At 41.7% G+C, this 21,900-nt stretch overlaps 1 protein-coding gene and 1 non-coding gene across 2 annotated transcripts in view; one reads left to right on the forward strand and one right to left on the reverse strand.

The window, feature by feature from the left end:
• tlcd3a (TLC domain containing 3A) overlaps nt 1–21,021 on the forward strand; it is a 42,523-nt gene extending 21,502 nt beyond the window's left edge. The window contains exons 3-5 of the mRNA XM_030068027.1: nt 3,181–3,400; nt 11,354–11,449; nt 14,011–21,021. Of these exons, the coding sequence (XP_029923887.1) occupies nt 3,181–3,400; nt 11,354–11,449; nt 14,011–14,319 (625 nt within the window). The 3' untranslated portion in view covers nt 14,320–21,021. The remainder of the gene's footprint in view (nt 1–3,180; nt 3,401–11,353; nt 11,450–14,010) is intronic.
• On the reverse strand, nt 10,920–10,992 carry trnav-uac (transfer RNA valine (anticodon UAC)). The gene has a single exon. It is a non-coding gene; the product is annotated as a tRNA-Val (tRNA).
• Nucleotides 21,022–21,900: the final 879 nt, after the last annotated feature.

Here is a 21,900-nt window from a genome sequence, read left to right on the forward strand (position 1 = left end):
CGTAGTTCTGCAGGAGATAGTTGGTGCCGGGTCTGCAGACTTTAACCACTCACTTCACTTCCTACTTCCCTCTTGCGTGCATGGACGGGACGAGGCTTTCGGGGCGACAGTGGAAACACAAATGGTTTTTGTTCCTGTGGTTGGAGGCTGACAGTCTGGCTCGCAGCGGTACGTCATCAAGACACAACAGTGCTGCTTCTTTTAGAAAAACTAATGTGGAGGACTTCATTACGGTGATGGAACAGACGTGTGAAGAAAGTCTGAAGTCTCTGAAAGTTCATTTTCATATTGAAGTGGAATGAATGGAAACCAATAATCTGTACCTCCTGTCTTGTCAGTGTTTTCTGTGTGTGTTAACCCAGATGCCTCTGTTTGTGTGAGGGGCTGGTGTCTGGTGCATTTTGCTGTGTGGATGTGTCTCCCCTCTCTTAGGTTGGTGGCCTGCCATCCCGGTCCAGCTCCCTCTGCACCGCCGTGCACCTTCCCCAGCCATTAACTATTAATCTGACTCTCTTAGCTTTAGTCTTTTCTCGGTCGCCTCTCTAATCTTTTTCCTTTTCCCTCCCCTGTGTCTTGCATGCATCTTGTTTGAGTGGGTTTGTCTTCTCCCTCTGGTCTCACTGACAAACTAAATTTATTTGACGGTACATTTTGAAACCTTTGCAATGTATAATTGGCTAATTTGAATTGAATAATGCAGGTTTGCCTACCTGCTCAGCACCAACTGGTAAGAGTGGAAATCACTGGGTAACTGGTGATGCAATATTTTATGCAAGATAAGATACGGTAATCAGCTATGATGCATCACAATATCTGTAACTGAATAAAAAAATAAGCGGGAGTCAGTCGTGTTTTTCGGAGATTTAATCTGCACAGCAACTTGAACATGACAGAACGGTTCCAGTTCAAATCCCTAAAGGCAGGGAACAGATACACCGCGTAGGAACTCAGATGTGCATCTGTCCAAATTTAGTTGAAAAATCAAATATCCATATTTGGCACAAGTGGATCGATAACATCTCACAAGCAATATATATAATCACGATATATTGCACCAAGATTTATTGTTCCAGCCCTACCCTCACTTTGTAGTTCTCAGGATTTCTTCCCTTTTTCCCTTTTTATCTGTGGGGGGTTTTGGAAGTTTTTTTCAGTATTTATGTTGTTGTAGACCTGTGGGCCGGTAAAGCCCTTTGAGACTCTCAGCCGGGAGTTGGGGCTCTTGAACTTAAGGGTGAAGAACTGGAGATGGTGTTCATGGGTTTCAGGAGTTTATTGATGGTGGAGAGTAGAGTTTTGGGATGGCTGCCACTAAACTGGATAATGGAGGAGGAGTATTAGAGCCCCACCAATACTGGACTTTTGAGGCCAATGGCGGCACCGATATAAGGTGGTAAAAAATTCCAACAAAGATATAAAATAGCCAATATATATTCAAACACACATATTTTTTGCAAAGACACTCTCAGAAAATAAAGCCCATAATTGTATTTTTAGGGGCACCAAGGCTTGTCACTGGGGCCATACCTTCCCAGGTTCAGCTTCTATACCCTTACCAGTGGGTATTTATTTTTCCCTTTGTGGTTTATCCCTTAGAGAGAGCAGTTTTCTTCTTATAACTTGAGTATTAATTGGAGTATTAACTGGAGAGTTGTATTGCGTATTTTTGATATTCACAAATCTCTCATATTTCATTTCTAATGGTAAACGGACTGAATTTCTTTACATGCACTTTATTTGGCACAATCTAATCTAGTCTAATCCAGCTGTTGTGCCATAAAGTTTCCTCTCCTGCTGCCTATAATGCTCAGCTTGTCTTGTTGTCACGGTAACAGAGGTGTTCATTCACTTCTGTGTTTGGCATTGAGCTCATAGTTAGTGCTGCTGTTGGACTGGACTGCACTTTACTGACAGCTGTTTCCACTATTCTGTCCCCCCTCATGAATATAAATAGGGCGGACAAAAAATTAGAAACACCTCTCCATATAACATAGTTCAGACCTCTGCAAACTACAACCTCAGTAATAAACATAGAATAAAATTTACACATTCTCCACAATGTCAAGTTCAAGTTCAATATACTTTATTAGTCCCTTAAGGGGCAATTTAAAGTTACATCATGACAGATATAAAACATAAACGTGCAGGGTAAGACAAGATATAAGAGACATAAGATTTAAAGACATAAAAGTGCAAAGACAGAAGTGCAAGTGTGAGATTTAAAAATTGTCAATTTTTGTACTGATAAACTGACCATTTCTAACACTGTGGTTGTTCACCAGTCTGATAGCTTCTGGGATGAAACCAAACCTCCTTCTGTTGGTTACAGGGAGTATAAAACGCATTTCTGATGGCATCAGATTAAACTGATCGTGTAAAACATGTGAAGGATCATTTATGATCTTCTATGCCTTCTTGAGAATTTGCTTAGAATTAAACTGTGCTAGGGATCATTGTGTTTTACCAATGTTCTTCCTTTACTTTCAGTAAAGGAAGAATAAAAGGTTGTCAGTATTTTCTGATCTACCCCAAAGAAATTTAGCTTACGAAGACAGCACAGACACTGCTGGCCCTTTTTTACAATGACATCTGTATTGTCACTATATCTCAATCTGTCATCAAACTGAACACAAACTGAACATTATAAAGTTTGTTAAAAGGTAGAATTTATAGCAGAGCTGCTGAGCTGAACTGCATCAGACTGGACAGGTGGAGCTGTGAAAGTGACACTGAGTGCATATATATGTACATATTTTTACAGATGTAAAATATAAATAAAATACAAACATAAATACAATATATTATATGAAGTGCGTTATTGGGTTAGGGTTAGGGTTAGGGTTAGAGCCCTAAGGGGAGAAAATCATTTAAGATATGCTCAAAGTAAAATTTTGCAAATCGGTATGTAAAGAGATATGTAAAAGTTAAGAAAATTCAACCTCTGTCACCAGCGTCAGTCTGGAAGGCAGAGGGGGAAGAGCTTGCCATCGTTCTGCAATTCAAAACAATAAGCATCCGGTTTGCTTTGTCTTCCGACATTTCTTCAAACGAAGCCGGTGCTTGTGCATGTTCCTGGCTGAGCTGAACGGTCTGGCCTCCGTGGCTCGCCTTAACCGGAGCAAATAAACTGAGAAACGATGTAAAACATTGAGCCATGTATCTTCTCTTCTCTGTTTTCAGGCACTGGCTGGCTACCTACTTTGTCATCTGGTACGGCGTGCCCTACATGACATACGACATTTACGCCATGTACCTCAGCCACTTCTACCGCTTCCGAGTCAAAGGGCACGAGGAGTACAAGCAGCACTCCCTGAAGACCGTGAACTCCTTCGTCCGCAGGGAGTTCCTGCTGGTGCTGCATCACATCGCCCTGCTCACCATCCTGCTTCCCGTCACGCTGGTGAGAGCCCCATGGATTGATGGATAGATAACGGAGAGAGAGAGGGGGGATCAGGTGATGAGGAATGTGAGGTAGAGATCAGGGACGGACCAATCTGCCGTCCCAGACGATTACCAGGGCCGATATTCAGAACCTCTCAATAATCTGGATTGTAATTTCGATGTGCGTGACGGCCGATGAAAACCACTCAGAGTCCGCCTCTCCGTCTGAAAGACGGGGGAGCAAAAGGGAGTGGGCGGGGCTACAGTTCCCATAATACGGCGTTACCTTTGCTTGCTTGCTGTAAGGACACAAGGGCTAAAGTTTTCCTTTCAATTTTACTCGAACTGTGATGCTCAGTGTCAGTCCAGCATTGCATCTGATGTTTAAATACATCATTTTAATAATTCTAAATATAGTTTTCTTACATTTCTTCTCCAAATTGTTTTTTTTTTTTTTTTTTTTGTTACTAATATAATAATGTTAATTAAGCATTTTTTATTGCAAAGCAAGGTGTGTGTTGGTGTTTCTGAGACTGGCAATTTTGACACTGCAGCTTTCAGATTTACTACAAATGAATATCGGCCCTAAATATCGGTACTGCGTCGACCCTGAAAATCAGAATCAGGATCAGATTCAGAAATACTTTATTGATCCCTGAGGGGATATTGGGCAAAAAAAAAAAAGATCAATATCGGTCCTTAGTTGAGACACAGAATACTTCAAATCATGTTGTCACTAGTTCAGACCCGTACCAATAAAAACCTAAAATTGCATGAGATGATGGAAGGAACCAGTGTGACTGGAGGCTGACTGATCTGGGTGTTAAAGGAGAACATGTGAGCCAATATTTTACGACTGGGGCTGCTGAAAGTTGTTCATCTCCAATTTTAAATATCCTTCAATTTCTGGCATTTCTAAATTTAAAAGAAAAAAAAAAAATAGAATTCCTCAGTGTTACCACCGTAATTTTACTCTTGTCACCATCATGTGACACTAAAACCCACTGAAAGCCATTCTAATGAAAATCTTTTTTGCGGGTTATTGGCCCCTCGAGGGTTAGAGCTGCACGTTTTACAGGCTGTTGAGTGAAATCCTCCCACACCGCACTGGAATTATTTATCCGCTTCAGCATCCGCCAGTATTAAGAATTAAAATGTATTGACTCGCTGTGGTCAGGAAGGAACCTCCATCCTATCAGAGGCATAGGCAGGGCCCCGCCGTCCACACAGGCAAAATAAACAGTTAATAAAGACCGAGATACACAGCTGATTGTGTTTAATTTGTCTACCATTTTGAGTGATAAGTACAGAATACTTAATGAGTAAAAATGCAGGCTACAATAAACATTATGTTAACCAGCATGCTAATATAATTTTTTCTTGAAGTGTCAGGCAGGAAGATTTCAAAGGTAAACGTGAGGTGGAGGAGGTAGAAACAGGCTCACCTGACTGTGAAAATCAGGGATCGACAGGAAGAACACTGAAAACAGCCTGTGTAGTGTTTTTAATGAAACTACAGTATCGGCAGCCCACAGTAATATCGGTCTAGCATAGAGTATGATATCCTTTGGTTCATAAAGTGAACCACTTTACTGATTTATTGATTGGTTCCTGAACGGGAAATGTTAGAGTACAGCTGAATCAATTCACAGGAATAAACCATACACAGGCATCTGAGGAGTAAATTGTATACACAGAATGACCAGAAACCAAGCCCAGAGAGCCAGTGAGCAATTTATCACTCACATCTATTATGAAAATGTCATCCCTCTGATTCATTTCCTTGAGAAATTAATCGCAAATTACCCTGCATTGTTTTCTGTTTCTGTGTCCGTGAATTGGAAGCATCAGTGTGGGAGAGCTGCAGTGCGAGCGGATAGGAAGGGAGAATGCTTTGCAGGGCTGCTTTCTGGTGAGATACAGGTGGAAGTGGAAGGTCAAGAGGCAAAATACCTGCGTCTGCAAGCCAGGCGCAGAGCTGAACCTGCTGCAGAGCAACAAGACGAGGAAAAGAGTGAAACGAATGAGTATAAATCTGACTCGGGAAGGAAGTGCGAGCGAGAGCGCGCACAATAAAAGAATAAAAGTGGTCTGTTTGCAAGTGGTTGTGGCTATTGTTCAACTTGAAAGTGTGCAATAACATGAGCGATCCATGGAATGCAGGTTTTTCCACCCTTGGATACTCGTAGATTGTTAAATATCACCAATTTGTGATATTAAATGTATTCCAGAAGGTATTTTTTTAATTAAATGCTTTATTTTACTGTCCAGCATTTCACAGAATCCCTGTGTTGCCTTTGCTGTAGTGTATGGCTGCATCATCATACTCTGGTCTATTGATCAGCTGTCGGTGGAGAAATTGGCATCTGTGCCTCTTCTGCAAGGAATTTCTCCATGTGTAATTGTTGAATTTCAGAGCAGCTCTTGTTTAAATGGCAGCTCTAGAAAGCAGCTGAAGGTCTTTTCATTATCAGGAGCTGACCCTGAAAGTGACTGTTGTTTTAGACAGCTTAACATATTCCTGCACGTAAAGTAAAAAAAAAAAAAAAAAAAATGCAGTTAAATACACCACCAGAAAGCAAAATGAATCCAGGAATGCAAATTGGCAATAGCTGTTTTTCAACATTGCTGTCACAGAGCGGATCTTTCCTTTAAGTGGTCTTCCCAAAAATGAATATTTGATGCCTTCTCATTGAATAAAATCACTCCAAAAAGACTTTCAGTCACTAACTTGGGCTATAATGCTGATGTGTTTGCACCTCTGTTTATGTCCTGTATATCAATGTTGGGCTGGTGGGCCGCGGGCCACATCCAGCCCACTGAATATTAATGAATTCAGAGGTGAAAACATTTTTTGTGGTATTTAGAACCTCAAGCTTTTTTTCCCTCTTATATTGAAGCAACACCAAAAAATCACTGGGATGGAAATCAGTTTATTAGGAATGAGCTAACAACCCCAAATATGTGTTTTTTCAACCTGCTGGTGATAAGGCCAGACAAAAAAAATTTCTGTCCCATTTAACCCCCGAGTCAGGTTATTTTATTGGCCTCTGTGTAAAAATAAAATAAAAAAATAAAATAAAGGCACTATGCGACCGAGTGGGACCTTGTTGGCATTGGTCAAAAGTTAAGCAGGGCTTTTATTTTGATGTATGCTGCACTCGCCTTATTTGTGATGTTCTCACATAACTTCGGAAAATAACTTCATGGAATCACGCACCACCGACAGCACCGGCTGGAAAGAATGGACTTCCGCACGGTGTGTGTGTATGTGTGTGTGATTTGTCCTCGCAAACCACCAGCGAAAATAATCCGACTACAAGAGAAAACCTTTGCAGGTGTAGTGAAAGAGGTGAAACAGGGCCATTGTAGATTTGCAAGCTCCACCGCAGAGCTTGGCTCTATGGCGGTGGGCGTGATGGGTGTATTCGACTTCAGGTACCTAGCGTTGTGATGCGAGCCAGACTCACCTCCCCCTGCTAGTAATAACGCTGCTCCGTCCATTAAAAAGGTGGTAACTTATGCAAATATTGAATTCATTATATTTAAAAAGCAACCCATGCATCGCTTCCGAAAAAAAAAGAATAAAATAAAATAAAATCCCTACCTACCCATCCTTCCCATGAATAAATAAAATAAAAATAAATCCCCCCTAACCCATCCTTAAATTGCTAAATAAAATAAAAAAATAAGAGCTGGACGAGTTCCTGTCGTCCTGTCGATACTGATATGATATGTGATGTGACTGTGGGTTCTTGGGGAAAGTTTAAGCATTGCATCAGTTAAAACTGAGCATTCTTGAAAAATCAGCATACTACCATGTGGACGTAAAAAATGCAGTTATTTATCAAAATATTTTATTGATCAGAGCAGACCAGTCGCTGTCTGAGGCTAACCCTAAACCTAAATTTGATATCGTCCATAACACTGCCTTTTAAGATATTAATGTCTCACATGTTCATATCTAGATAACAACAATATATCGCTCGGACCTCTCTCTGCATGGAAGCGTCAAAACCAGTTAAAATTGGTTAATATTCTGCATTCTGTAATTACATTCCATAATCCCAGATTAGAAGCATCACCCCTCAGTGAGCTGGCTCGTTGGTGGAGGTCTGCACTCTGCTGAGAGCATTTTAAATATCTAGTTATTATTACGGAGTCTGTTCACACTGATGTAGGCTCATAAAAACAGCATCACGTTTGTAAGTCAGTGAAAATATTAAACAATAATAGGCAAATTCGGCCTAAATGAATTGAGATGTCGTTAATTGAAAGTGTGGCCCCTGCACCGTGTGTTTGCTGAGTGCCGCTGTAGATCATAAACGTCGGCGTGTGTTCCCACCTGTTGTCCGCCCAGCCGTGCGCTCGCAAGGGAGCATGCAGCCTTTTCATAGCGTGACCCTGATCAGCAGGCCAGGTGCACTGGAAACCCGGCCCTTTGTTTGTCGCAGCAGTCAATGGCGATATGAGGTCGCCTTACCCTGCATTATTCAGCTCCAGCTGCTTTCATCCTCCTCTCCTAAACTTCTCTCCACCCCTCCATCGCTTCCTCCTCTCATTCCCTCGCTCATCAGCTTTATGTCACTCAGGCTTGCCGAGGAAACACATGATCCTGTATAGTAATACAGTGAAGTCTAACCCTATCTGACCCGTATCTGGCCAGCTGATCAGCGCTGTCACATATATCTGATTTGCTCGCTAATGCCGCTACTGGAAGCTAGTGTTAGTGGCAGCTAGTAGTCCATGTTAACATAAAGGGATAGTTCACCCATTGTGAAAAAATATGGTATGATTTCACCTCCCCCTCTAGCTGTTGTGTAGGACAGTGGTGGTGCTGATCTTCCTCTCACTGTTACTGAGCGCTGGATACTGACTGGATGCTCCAAATGCTAACTGTTAGCCTGCTGCCATTAAGATGAACTTCCCCCCAGCTAACATTCTTAAAAATACCCGCTTTAATTCTCTCAAAGACACTTTAGCACCGCTGTACAAGCATAGGTATCTAAAAGTAAAATGCACATATGATTACCGACTGCACATGAATGCTCAAATTGCTGTTTATAGCTATATTTTTCTGGTTAAAAACATCCAGAAGCATCCGGCAACTTTTGCACTTCCTGTATTACTCCACCCCAGAGGAGCAGTAGCCACCACAGAGACGGAAATAAATTGCTTGACTTTGCTGTCGTTTATTTTCTTCATTGAGGTGTAGCTTCTTTTTTCCTCTTCTGCCCTCTATCACCTGTTTCATGAGCCTTTCAGGCCCCTGCCAGGCACCGTAGGACCTGAGGGCCGGACCAGAGAGCTTAGACCGCACCAGAAAATAGTTCTGTTGTTGATTTAAAATATTTAAAGTATATTTATTTATTCATTTTCTTTTTTATGGTTGACTTATTTTAATGTAATTTTGGGCTGTGAAAATTCTGCTACACACCATTTTTTAATACAAATTTTTTGGGGTAATTTTGTGGTAATTTAATGGTTATTTTCTTGTAACTCAAATTTAAATATATAATTACAACAATTGTAAATTGTTTTCTTGTACTTTTTAAGGATTTTGTCACTAATTTTCTGGTATTATTTTACTTTACTTTTTTCTAACTTTTTTTACTACTTTTTTCCTGGTCATTATCTAGTATTTCTCTTGTTGCTAATTTTTGTTGTTTTGTTGTTTTTTCTTCTTCATACTTATACTCAACTTTTTTTCCCATATTTTTGAAACAAAATCAAGTGAATTTGCTCCGGTTTAGAAGGGGTAAAAGACACAGGTGGTCAAGAGTTTGGCGACACAACCTCAAAGCTGCGGCAGCGTACGCGAGGCCTCATTTATGTATTGGAGAGATCCCTCACCTTCATACCAGGTCGTGATGAGTCGTGGGCAACATGTGGAGTAACACACACAGGGCAGGGCAGCTGGGGGCGGGATGAGGTAAACAGGCAGTTAGTTAGGCGTGGTGTAAAGTTCCCCTCTGTGGTCTCAGTCATTCTTCCGTGGGCAGATGGCAGGGCCTTGTCTGGAGCCGGTCATGGTTTATTCATCATCAGCACACAACAAAGCGGCTTGCCAGACACTGCTTGTCTTTTGTCTGGAGTACTCTTTATCCATCTAGACTGACTCATCTCATCTAGGATGGCCTCTTTCAGCGCACAGCATTGTGCCACTGGTCAATATTTGAAGGGCTTGTTCATTACTTAGATGCAGGACATGGCTGCCACCCTTCCCTCCCTTTGTGCCGCCTCGCTCGGTGTTGTACCGCTGTAAGCCACTTGACTCCATTGTTGTGTCACTGTATGAAAACAGAGGGACGATGTCGCCTGTAGCCACAGCCATTAATCAGCTGGATGATGGGCCACCCATATGCAATTGTCATATATGGACATATATGGCAATATATCAAGAGTGATTTGCCATATATGATACATATAAACCTAGGCCTACATCTTCATATATCCACAGGATGTATGTATGTGACAGTAATGTATCACCGTATGACACATATGAAATACCCTGAGTAAAATAAATATATGTACATGTATGAAAAATATCCATAAGAAGATTTGTTACATGGTGTTGTATGTTGCAGGCGTATATATTAACAACATATTATTTTATATATGCTTTTATAAGTTTTATAACATATATGAAATACCCATTGTAGAATTTATATATGCATATATAGCAAAAATACTTCTCTGCTGAATTCTTATATGGTACTATATGTTGACAGCATATATGTTAACAACATATTTTTAATTTATATACACATATATAAGTTTACAATATATATGAATGACCCATAGTAAAACATTAATATGTACATTTATTAAAAATATCTAAATAATGAATTGTTATATGGCATTATATGTTGACACAATTGTTCCAATTTATTACAGGTTTCATATATAGTTTGTGCATATATGAAGGGGAATTCCATACATGCATATACTACATATATCCATACATATATTATATTTCTATATGGACGCTATTTGCCTTTTACCCTGCAGCTTCAGGGATCCACTCTGTAAAATCTGCACTGAAACCTGGCTCAGGAAACTTTTACTGTCCTATGGTAAAAATAATAATAATGATAATAATAACACATTTATTATTTATATAGCACCTTTCAAACAGAGGATGTAGCTCAAAGTGTTTTACAATAGGATGAAAAAAAGAGTATTAACAGGCAGGCAACAAGTGCAAATACTGCATGATAAAACCAAGCAATCAACTGAAAAACAGCAGCTCTTATCGCCTTGGGCAGGGAGTCCCCATTTGGAGTTTAAAAAAAAAGGCTTCGCCGACGATTCTCTTATTTATGTGACAGTTTGCATCTAAAAAAAATCAGCAGCAGAGGATCTCAGAGGCCATGAAGGATTGTAAAAAGACAAAGAATGAGTAATGTAGGCCGATCCAACCCACTGAGAGCCTGTAAACAAGTAAAAGAATTTTAAAATCAGTCGTAAAAGACACAGCTAATATAAGATAAGATATGCCTTTATTTATCCCACAAAGGGGAAATTCACAAAACACCTGGTTCCACTGGGGCTTGAACCCAGGACCTTCTGCGTGTAAAGCAGACATGATAACCACTACACTATGGAACCTGCTGAAGGAAAAAAAAACAGAGAGCCAATGCACATTAGGTAAACCTGCAGTGATGTGATGTGGTAATGTAAATAGTGTTTCCAAAATATTTCCACCCCAACCCTAATAAAACAGTCCAGGAATACTTGTACTTTTTGGCATTTTTTTTTTAATCGTCTTTCAGGGTAGGTCTTTACACAAAATATTGGCTCCTCAGCAGATTCAGTTGTGTCTAAAATCTTTTGAAGCCTCTCTTTAAATGTGCGTCTCGTTTCAGAACTGCTGATGTTTGTTTTTTTCTCCCTTGAATGTCAGCTGTACTTTTTCCATGCTCATGTTTGTTTGCTCACTCTGCATGTGTCCTCTCCATTTGTGTTTCAGTTTTTCAGAAAGGACCAGGGGGATTTCTTCATCGGCTGCTTGTTTCTGACAGAGCTCAGCACGCCTTTTGTCTCCTTAGGGAAAATACTTATTCAGGTGAGAGAACACACAGACGCGTGAGTGCACCTGTACAAAAAGGCATCAAAATACCTCATACCACTGTAAGAAATGCGTTCACTTAATTATCATTCACTGCCAGAGAGAAAATGTGCATGAACCATAAAATCCTGCTTATTACTGCTGCCAAATTAAGTGAAAAGTTATTAAAGCAATGAAACAGGAAGCCAAAACCCCTTAACACTTTGAAACCTGAACAAGTTCCACAAAGTCACCCCCAAAACCTGAAAAAATACAAGAAAAATACAATCATGTTACCATAAAATGCTGCAAAATGACTGAAACATGTTTTTAGAAATTACCAGAAAATTAAGGAAAAAATTACAAGAAGATAAACACAAATGTACAGAATATTATAAAAATTAAATTAGAAAAAAAAAAAAAAATTACAAAATTTACTGGAAAATTAGCAAACAAAAATGTAATTGTAAGAAAACTATATTCTTTACAATCTATTAACTGTTAACCAATTTAATATTTAGAATTATCATGAAATTGTCCCAAAAATGTTTTGAATTGTTAAAATGTGGCAAAAACATAAAAATAAATAAATAAATAACTTGAAATTGCAACCTGAATTTTTTATCTTTGCTTCCTTACAAGTACAAGTTAAAGATTTTCACGAAGTTAAGTAAGAGGATTTTAACAGGAACAAAATGCAAATTTGTATTCTAACCCGGTGAAACAGTCATTTTCCTGCTCACGGTGGCTGTAAACAGCTTCTGGTGCTCTTTAAGTCAAACAGCCCCTAACACAGCTGTCAGGACGGTGTACCCTGCTTTAATCACAGCCTCCAAAGTGCCGGCGTTTTCCACTGCTTTTCCTAAAACAAACCGCGGAGCACTTCCTTGATTCTAATTGGCTAAACAAATCCATTCATCCAAAAGGAGTTTAAACTCAGCTGGACTCTTTGTCCTTCAAATGGAATGGAAATCTGACAGAAGGGGATGCATCATCATAGATTTCCAGAACGTTTTCCTGAGCAAAAAAAAAACCTTATCTTGGTTGGTTATATTTTTAAGATTCAAAAAAATAATTCCTTTTACTATTCCTGCTCAGATGGTATGCACTGCTTTTTAGTGTCTCCCTTTTCGTTTGGGATGCAGGTTCTCTCTGTGGCATCAATAATTAAGATACAAGACTGAAAGAGACATCAGCAGAATGTGGTTTAGGAGCGATGGCCCTGTTGCCTCTGACATTTCTGAACTCCCCCACTGCAGTTAATTCCTTCATGACCTCCACCGATAGGCGCCACACACTGCGCCTTCAGAAACTCTGACGTGCTGCATAGATAGAAGCAGCATGCCTTTATTAATGTTAAAATCTAAGTGCAGGGAAAACCAGACTGAATGTCCACCAGAGACGCTGGGCTGCGTGCTGGCCTCTGTGGCTCTTTGCTGACATCTGGTTTTAGCTCAGGAAAAAAGAGCAAAGCCAAGCTCTTGTGCTTCCCCCCCCTGTCTTCAGTCACACTGCCATCCTTTGGACCAGATCAGCACTAACACGCTCCAGCACTGTGGCGTGGATGAGAAATACCTGCTGGACGTTTTACTGCCCTGAACAGCAGTATTGATCAGGAGTGACTGCTTGCTGTGTCGCCCAGATGCTTGAGCACTTTTTCACATCAAGGCTTGCAAAAAAAAAAAAAATGAAAAAAAAAAACCACCCCATTGTGGTAACATATATTGGCAGAAAGGACCATCCCAGTGATTTTAGATGTCCAATATCTACAAAAAGTGTATACTTAATGTTTCTGCTAATCTTTCCCCAAAGCCATTAGTCGTATTGTAGAACTCCGATATCGTTTTTCCTACATTTTTTCCAGCCACCAGTTTCCTTTCAGTCCACATTAGTCGTCCACATTAGTTTTCCTATAAAAGCAGCAGCATAGTTTTGTTCTGATCACTTGAAATTCAGTGGAGCCAATTTTCAAGAGATTTTGATCAGTTCTGTGGCTTATGGCAACAATAAGGCAGGAGTTTCAAGCAAAAATTCAATTTTGAAAATCAACAGATTTTGATCATATGAAATCTGTAGTTCCCATCGTTTGATCTGCAAAATGTTTTTTTTTTTTTCAGTGTAAACCCAGAACCTTAACCTTAACAGTGAGTGTATTTTGCCCAGAACTCTGGTGGGTTTCATAATAGCATAGCAGGGGTCCAGCAATAATATCAACTAGGCCACATACAACAGAATGTCAATAGACACGTCACCATGTTAAAATATAATTTGTATTATTGATATTCTACTGAACTCTGATATTTAACTCCTAATAATTCACTTGAACATCTGTTGGAGACTGTCCAAAGACAGTTTGACTGCTGCCTTTTTATTTTACCCACAATGCTTATTAGTGGAACAAAAAATGTTCTTAAATTTTGGTGAGATTTATCTTTAAAAGGTCTTTAAAAGCATTAAATGTGACCCTCTGATGCCTGTAGACACCCTGGTAAAGTGTGTTTTTAAAATGTCCCTATGTGTCTCTGTCCTCCTGTCCTCCCTCCACCCGTCCCTGTGTTTCTGCCCTGCTCCTCCACCAGCTCAGCCTCCAGGACTCGTGGCTGCACAAGGTCAACGGCGGCATGGTGCTGCTCACCTTTTTCATGTGCCGCATCGCCCTCTTCCCCTACATGTACTGGGTGTACGGTCGCCACTACGGCATCCCGCTGTACAGCGTGCCCTTCCACCTGCCGCTGTCCGCCAACCTGGGCAACTCCTGCATCCTGGCCCCACAGGTCTACTGGTTCGTCCTGCTTTGCCGCAAGGGCTACCGCCTCTATCAGCGCAGCCGATGCAGGAGCGACACGTCTCCCACTTCTGCCGTCACAGACAATGCCAAGGCCGAGTGATTTCCAGTCAGTGGATTACTGGCTTAGTCACACTCTTGGCTGCTAATGCTACTACTTCTGCAGAGGCACTACTTTTACTTACCATGTTCCCAACCCTGTATCGCGACTGTTACTGTTGTTATTACTGTAGTACACCAGGACTGCCTGCTTCTGTCCCACAGCTCCTCAGCATTTACAGCGCATTATCATTTCCCTTTGCTGCAAATCTGCTGCCCTAATAGACCCTCTATATCCAATCCAGTGCTAGTGATGTTGGGGTTTTTTTGGATTTAGTGGATCTGAACTGGGTCTTGTTGGACACTGAATCCATCCACCGCACTGACCAGGAGTCACCGTCGCTCCGCTGAGAATAAAACATGGAGTTAAAAATTCAAGCAACTGAAGAGGAGCTCCCATGGAGGAGCGGTTCACTCCCTCCTCCTCCTACCCTGTGTTTACAGCCTCCGCCGGTTTGGAAGATTCAGAAAAAAAAAAAAAAAATGTGAAAGAGTGGCTGTTTTTATTTGCAGGTTTTTTATTTATTTTTCTTTTTGTGCTTTAGTTTTACAAGTGTGAAGTGTGGAATAGATCTGTTTTGAAGTGATGCACCCCCTATCCATTCGCTTATCGTGGAGACAAGCAGGGGTGAGCAAAGTTAGTGGGCGGGATGCAAAAATCCGGAGTGGCTAGAGGTGGCAGTATTAGTACTGAGAGGGGTGTTAGGCAATTAAAAAGCATCAGCACTGCATGACACCTCATTTTAGAGCTAAAAAACAATATTTTTGCACCAGTTAGATACATATAATGCAGTTAATGTGATAGACTGTGACTGTCCATCCCTGTTCACTTTTTTTGTAGTTTCCTGTATGCCGTGTCACCATGGCATCAGTTTGCAAATGTGCAGCTGCAATCCCAGGCCGAGTTTTTAATGTTCCTGCCACATTGTCTCCCAGTCGCCACTTACAATAAAAGTCCCACTGCTCAGCACTGATGAGAGATCACAAAAGGGAGTTGATCTCTTTCACCAAGTGCTGCATTCATGTTCCATGGGAAAACTGCTAGACCTAAGTTCTACTTTTTGGGACGCAGGGTTTAACAGTTCTGGCATCACCAACAAGCAAATACCTGTAGTCGAGTGAAGGAGGTGATGCATTCATTTCAAATAAATACAGCGAAATGAAGGTTTTCATCACATAAGTTACAACTCTTTAAAATAAGAGTTACTCGCTGGATTTTTGGCTTGTGATCGACATTGTTCGCTGCAAAACATCAACTCTGATGCTACGTGAGAGAATAGTCGAGTCAGGAACAGCCAAAGTCAACGGAAAGCTTCAATTATTCAAGTTGTTCCCACAGTTATTCCCATTAGACTTGAATGCAGCATGAGGCTGGAACACAGGCTCCTTTACTGTAGGCCAGAGAGGAGGAAAAAACAAGAGGTGTCACTCTGACTCTTATTTCCAGACATGATAAAGTGAATAACAATGCCGAGTGGAGAGAAACATCAAAGAGCAGAATCTAAAAAAACATGTTAACATGTTTCAAGATGCCCTTTATAGAATTCAACTTAATATGGACCAAATTATATCCGATCTAAAAGTTATATTGACATCCAGAGCTAAACTTTATGTTTTCATGATGAGTTTTTGAAAATAACAGCTTTGTTTTTGTTTATGTCATATCAGTGGGGGAGGGTTTATATCCGCTTTTACAGACCAGAATGTAGGCCAGTTTGTCTTTTTTTTTTTTTTTTTTTTTTCTTTTGAGTGAGTCATCTTCTCATAGACAATCTTTGTTTGGACTAAACTGAAGCTCTGCAGCATTGCCATGGTGACAGACTGAGCTATTGTAGTGCAGCAGGGAGCAGCACAAAGTCTTTTAGGGTCATTTGTGGTCAAATTTAATGGATGTTAAATGTTTTTTTTTTTTTTTTTTTTTTTCTTACCTGCTCAGAGGTCAAGTCTGCCCATTAAACCAGACAGGGGTGATGGGAGATTCCCTTTAAGATCACATGGTGCCTGGTTCAACTCAGGGCAAAGGTCAGAGCAATAAGGTGAGCATTGGCCCACCGGTGCAAACTCGTGCACAGAGGATTAAAATTTCCAAGCAAGAGGTGGCAGGAGGAGTCATTCCTAATAAAATTCCTAATAAAATTTAATGTGATCCAGTTCCCTTTTGGTTTCCCCCCCGAGGCCCGTAGTATTTGTTAGTCACCAAAAGGACTGTTGTATCTTTGTCTAGCTGTTCTGCAGGACAGTGCTTGGTGCTGTCTTCCTCTCAGTGTTACTGAGTGCTGGATACTGGCTGGATGCTCCACATGCTAACTGTTAGCCTCCTGCCATTGAGCTGGACTTCCCCCCGGCTAACATTCCCTAAAAATAACCGTCTTAATCCGCTCAAATTATGAGGTAAACAAAGTTTGAGCTTGATGATGCGCAGCAGAAATTTTATTGCCTGGAATATCATATTATCATTTGTCAATGGTAGAGGTATTTTCTTGTGCTGGTCCTCAGTCGCTACGGTGGCTTGCAGGTGCCTGAAAGGTGTGTGTAATGTGTGATAGAGGAGAGCGGAGGAAACGAAGAAGCTAGCCACAGCATTACTTTGCCAGCCATGTTTTAGTAAACCGGACGAGGTTGTTATTGATGTCCTCCACTAAAAAACTAATCATAGAAAACTCAAACAGTCCATTTCTGTCTCTGTGGTGGAATTGCTTCTTTGGGTCGGGGTGATCAGGATTGATACTGGATCTTTCTGGACACTGATAGCAGGAAAAATACAGTTCATTAACAGTAATTTGAGCAAATCTATCGTCTGTGTTTGCTCACTAGTCGCATGTACATTTTAGTATTGGAAAGCGGCACTTGTAACGTGATGTTAAATCTCGTTTGAATGGATTAAAACGGTTATTCTTAAGGCTGTTAGCCGGGGGGAAGTCCACCTCAATGGCAGGAGGCTAACAGTTAGCATTTGGAGCACCCAGCCAGTATCCAGCACTCAGTGACACTGAGAGGAAGACAGCACCACTACTGTCCTACAGAACAGCTAGAGGGAACGTGAAAAAATGTGATATTTTTGAAAATGGTTGAACTGCCCCTTTAACATGAAGAATGAGCTTATGAGATTCTCAGAAATGCAAGCTTTATAGTAAAAAAAAAAAAAAAAAAATCAGTACGCATTACAGGCCACACCCTGTGCCCTGGAGATGTAAACTATGCAAAGACATCTTGTTGTACCTTTAAATCACTTCTGTCACATGATGTCAGGGCCCCTTTAAATTGTATGGGGCCCTTCATACACTTTCTGCGATATTTACGTGCTCTACACTGTTACACCGGGATGATGTTATTCCATGCAGCGTGTTGCACTTGAAGATCTCGTGCTGCGCTCCAATTCAAGTTGAAAATCACAAATTTCAAGCAGGCAGGCAGGATCGTACCTGAGATCTGTGTTCTGCTCCAGCTCACAAACTACAGCGGGAGAATCAACACCTTTTTCCGTGTCCAAAGTTAAATCCTGTCATTGTTATTAGCTGGCTAGTTTCAGTGTTTAACCACGTACCACACAGGCGATCTTATGGAAAATCAAACCCAGGTGTATTTTGAGCATTATACGCTTTTTAAAAGTAATTCTCTGTAGTTTTTACGGTGCATGCCATCAACTGTATCTCATGGAGAGTTCAAATTTCTGACTTTCCTTCATTTCTAGAACGCAGCATGGGCACTCCTTTGTTTTAGTCATCAGTGCGCTGCTGTTGTGTTATAGCTCCTGTAGTGTTTGTGTGGACTGTGTGGGCATCTTGCTGTTCGTTCCTGCACGGCACCAGCTGCAAACAGCAGCCTCCTGTGGGTTTTTGGTCTTTGAAAACAGCAATGGGTGTTTTGTTGCGGGGCAGTGACAAACGGCCCTGTTTGCTAAGCGATAGAGTGAGGATGAGGAGGAGAGTGAGGAGAGCGAGCCGCTGAATGATGGGCTTGTTTATCTGCTTTGGCTTAGGCCCAGGACAGAGCTGGACAGAGCAGGACAGGGCAGGCCGTCGGCTTTCTGGAAATCATTTCAGCCTCTTTTGTCCCTGGCTGACCACGCCACTGTTACTGGAAACATCCCAGGTCTTTTGTTGTGCTTTCCACTCTCTCTCTCTCTCTCTCTGTGTTTCAGCCCAATGCCGCTCTTTTCTGTGTTCTTTTTCACCCCGTCCTCTAATGCTGTCTCCAGGAATGTAGTGGTAAATAAAACGGTGGGTGAACTATGACCCTCTGATTAGCTCGACATCGTCGGCATAACGGGCCATCTGATTATTACGGCGGGACATTCGGCAGCTCAAGTGCGCCTTGTGCTTTGAGACTGGCCTCATTTTGATCCTTGAAAGACTTTCTAGTGATGCACGCTGTGAGTTTACCTCATAACACGGCAGAGTTCACCCACCACTACACCCCTGCCTGTCCCGACCTGCTGTATCCCGCTGTTTTTTTTTTTTATGTCTGAATGAATTTCCATCCATCTCCATCTTGCTTCAGTCATAATTTATGATTTTCTCTCTGTAAATTAGACTAGACCATCGAGTGTCAGGCCATTTTCCACTCACATGGACGTAGCATGTCGCAGATTACACTTTTGATTTGCGGGTGACCCACTTCTCATCTCGCATATTTCGTCCCCTCAAGCTCCTTTGCATCCCTCCTTCTCTGTCCTCTCATCACCTTCAGTCAGTCTTTCATACTCCTCCCACCCGCCAATACATCGTGGAAAGATTTCCCTGCCAGTTGTGCTGCTCGGCAGATGTGGCGTGGCTGCAGAGATCCTTTGCTGGCCAGAGGGATTCCTCTCTCTTCTCTGCTGCCATCTGTTGTCAGGTTAATCCGGTTGTCCACTCAGCAGTTTAAAGGCCGGGATTAATTTGGCTGGATGGCCGTTTCCTAAAGAGCGTGTGTGCATGCTGCTTAAGAGTCTGTTGCCTTGAGGCTCCACATATTATTGAAGTCCTCAACCAACATGACCTCACCCTCCACTAAATACACCGCCTCTGTCTGTATTATACCGTTAAGACTGGACATATGGCTGTGTTTTCATGTGTTGGGTTAGTGTTAGACAGAGGCTGATACACTTTATGGAAGGTGATTGGTTTGCACTCAATATTATGTGTTGATATTTAGTAATTGAAGCCATTTTCACACCCCGAATTTACATTATTTCTCCCGAGGACATCGTTCTTATTCTGTCTTGTTGAGACCATCATTAGACGCTAAAACTCTCCAATGAAACTCAGCAATAAAATCCTTTCAGAGGGGTTGGCAGCTTCCTAATATGACTGTCAATCAGCCACAAGGTGATGTTTTAAAAATTTTTTTGAATCAGAATAACCAAACGCTCCACAAACTGTGCAGAAATGTACCCTCTTGACTTTTCAGAGAGTCACTGTATTTAGTGCAGGTTGTGTAAAATCCTACAAGGACAGTGGTGTGTGATCAGTGTGCACCCCTTTAGACGAGCATCCTCGATTTGATGGGCTGTGTTGACGGGCAGTTACCATGGAGACGGGCTGACAGTCCATGTTACAGATTTATTATCATTATTATTATTATTATTATTGTTATTACTACTTTACAGCAGCATATAGGCATAGCTCCTGGTTTCTGAATTCATGAAAATGGTGTTATAAAATACTAAAAACAGATTTCACACTTTATTTTCTACACCTTATTTTGTGTTGTTGTTTTTTTTTTTTTTTTTTTTTCTTCCTGTAAATTGTGAAAAGAAAATGATACTTTTTTTTAGGGATGTGTGAAGGTTTGGCTCATGCCGTATAATGGAGCTTTCCATTGACTGTCGGATGTTCAGACGTCCAAGTCGGAGCTTTCCGCCTCTGAGCCGAACGCGTTCCATTACAGCCAACGCGGAAGAAAACATCCATCTGTCCACACCCGCCATTAGCTGCTACTATTAAAAGAACACACCGCTGTAAGCCCACACCTTCTTAAAGTAACGTAAAGAACACTAGATCGAAGTCGAGCGTGCTTTCAAATGAATATCCAGTTGACAATGTTCCGACTTAACTTTGCACTTTTCCATGTAGGACGCCGAATTTATCCCGTTTTTTTGAGTTCAATGGAAAGCCCCATAATTATGTTGCTTCTTGGGCAAAGTGATGACATTGTAGGAGCAGCCTCGGTCTGATTTCTGTGCTGCAGACATTCCCTCTTCCAGCCATCCAAACTGCTGGCCTTCAGGAAGGAGCCGTGTTCACGTTGGCAGCGTCGGTCGGCTCCAAATCTTTTATTTTTGATGACGGCGCTGCACTGGCAAAGCTGTACGTCGGTCTAACCCCCGCGTGAAGTGCAGTCGCCTCTGCCTCCGCCGCCAGCAGTCTGGATCGCTGTCAAGCACAATTATCCTGCACATAAACACAATCATGAGTGTGAGAGTCCCACAGTGAGCATCATGAACGCATGCACATGGCACACATATCCAAGCTATTCTTTCGCACTGAATAGATATTTTTCTAAAGAATCGTCAAAATAGAAAGTCTTAACACTCGGCCTCGCAGAAGGCGTCCTCTCTTTGCTCAGGGTTCGATGAAGAGGTTCACATTATGTCTGTATATCTTAACGGCTTGTTCCAAGATGATGAAAGTGAGATATGAGGAAAACCTGGTCTGTTCTGAACACTGTCCCACCTGGAGTGACACTGTTTTCTCCTGTGCATGTTTTCTTTTCTTTTTCTTTTTTAAAGCATTGAATTTTCCTAGAGTTATGCTTTCTGACATGGCTTGCAGCACTGCAGCTTCTAAAGGTTGGTAGACCAAAGATTGTCAGGCACTTTAGATAGTCATGATAACTGTAGAAACATGAAAAGAAATGCAGTTGATTTTCAGTGTTGAGGACTCACACTGGTGCAACATGCTGTAGATCACTGATCTTAGTGGCGAAGGGACCCACTGCTCACCACAAACACCTCCTTCCTCCAGCCTCGTCCTCCTTCCACGGATCCCAGGGAGCCATCAGCTCATCGGCTTTATGGTAGATGTTTCCTCTGAGGCTGTGGACGATGCGATGCATGCTTTCCCAACCCGCCTGCATGGCGTCACCAAGTTGGTTCACCCGATCAACACGAGCTCTGTCTCCTGAAGTCTTCTCAAGTGCACCGGATCACTGGCTTTTCAAAACGGAGCAATGCCGAACCGTGACCCGTCGTCACAGACTGCACATCGTCTCTGTCCGCTGAGAACCACGTGTCTCCGATCTCAGTGATTTTCAGGTTTTTAATTAATTTGAGGATTTACCCTCTCTCCATGGGCTCGGATGCATGCTGTGTCGGAGCCAATGATCTACCAGGGACACACGAAATCTTTTGGTGTCTGTGTTCTTTAATTAAGTCTAATTTAATAACAGCCGATTTGGCCAGTCTCCCAAAAACTCCTGTATCCCTGTAATAGACCGTATTCACATGGTGGACATTTTCCTTCGTCGGCGTGCTCAGGGTGACTGACCGCCGCGTGAATGCGGTCTATAACCAGACCTCAGTGCAGTGGTCTCAAGAGGACTGCAGCCCCACTTTAACCTGAGGGTCGGTGCTTCGTTTCACCTCCTGAAGGAGTGACAAACC

Source organism: Myripristis murdjan, chromosome 14 (assembly GCF_902150065.1).
Source record: "Myripristis murdjan chromosome 14, fMyrMur1.1, whole genome shotgun sequence".
NCBI classification, from domain to species: Eukaryota; Metazoa; Chordata; class Actinopteri; order Holocentriformes; family Holocentridae; genus Myripristis; species Myripristis murdjan.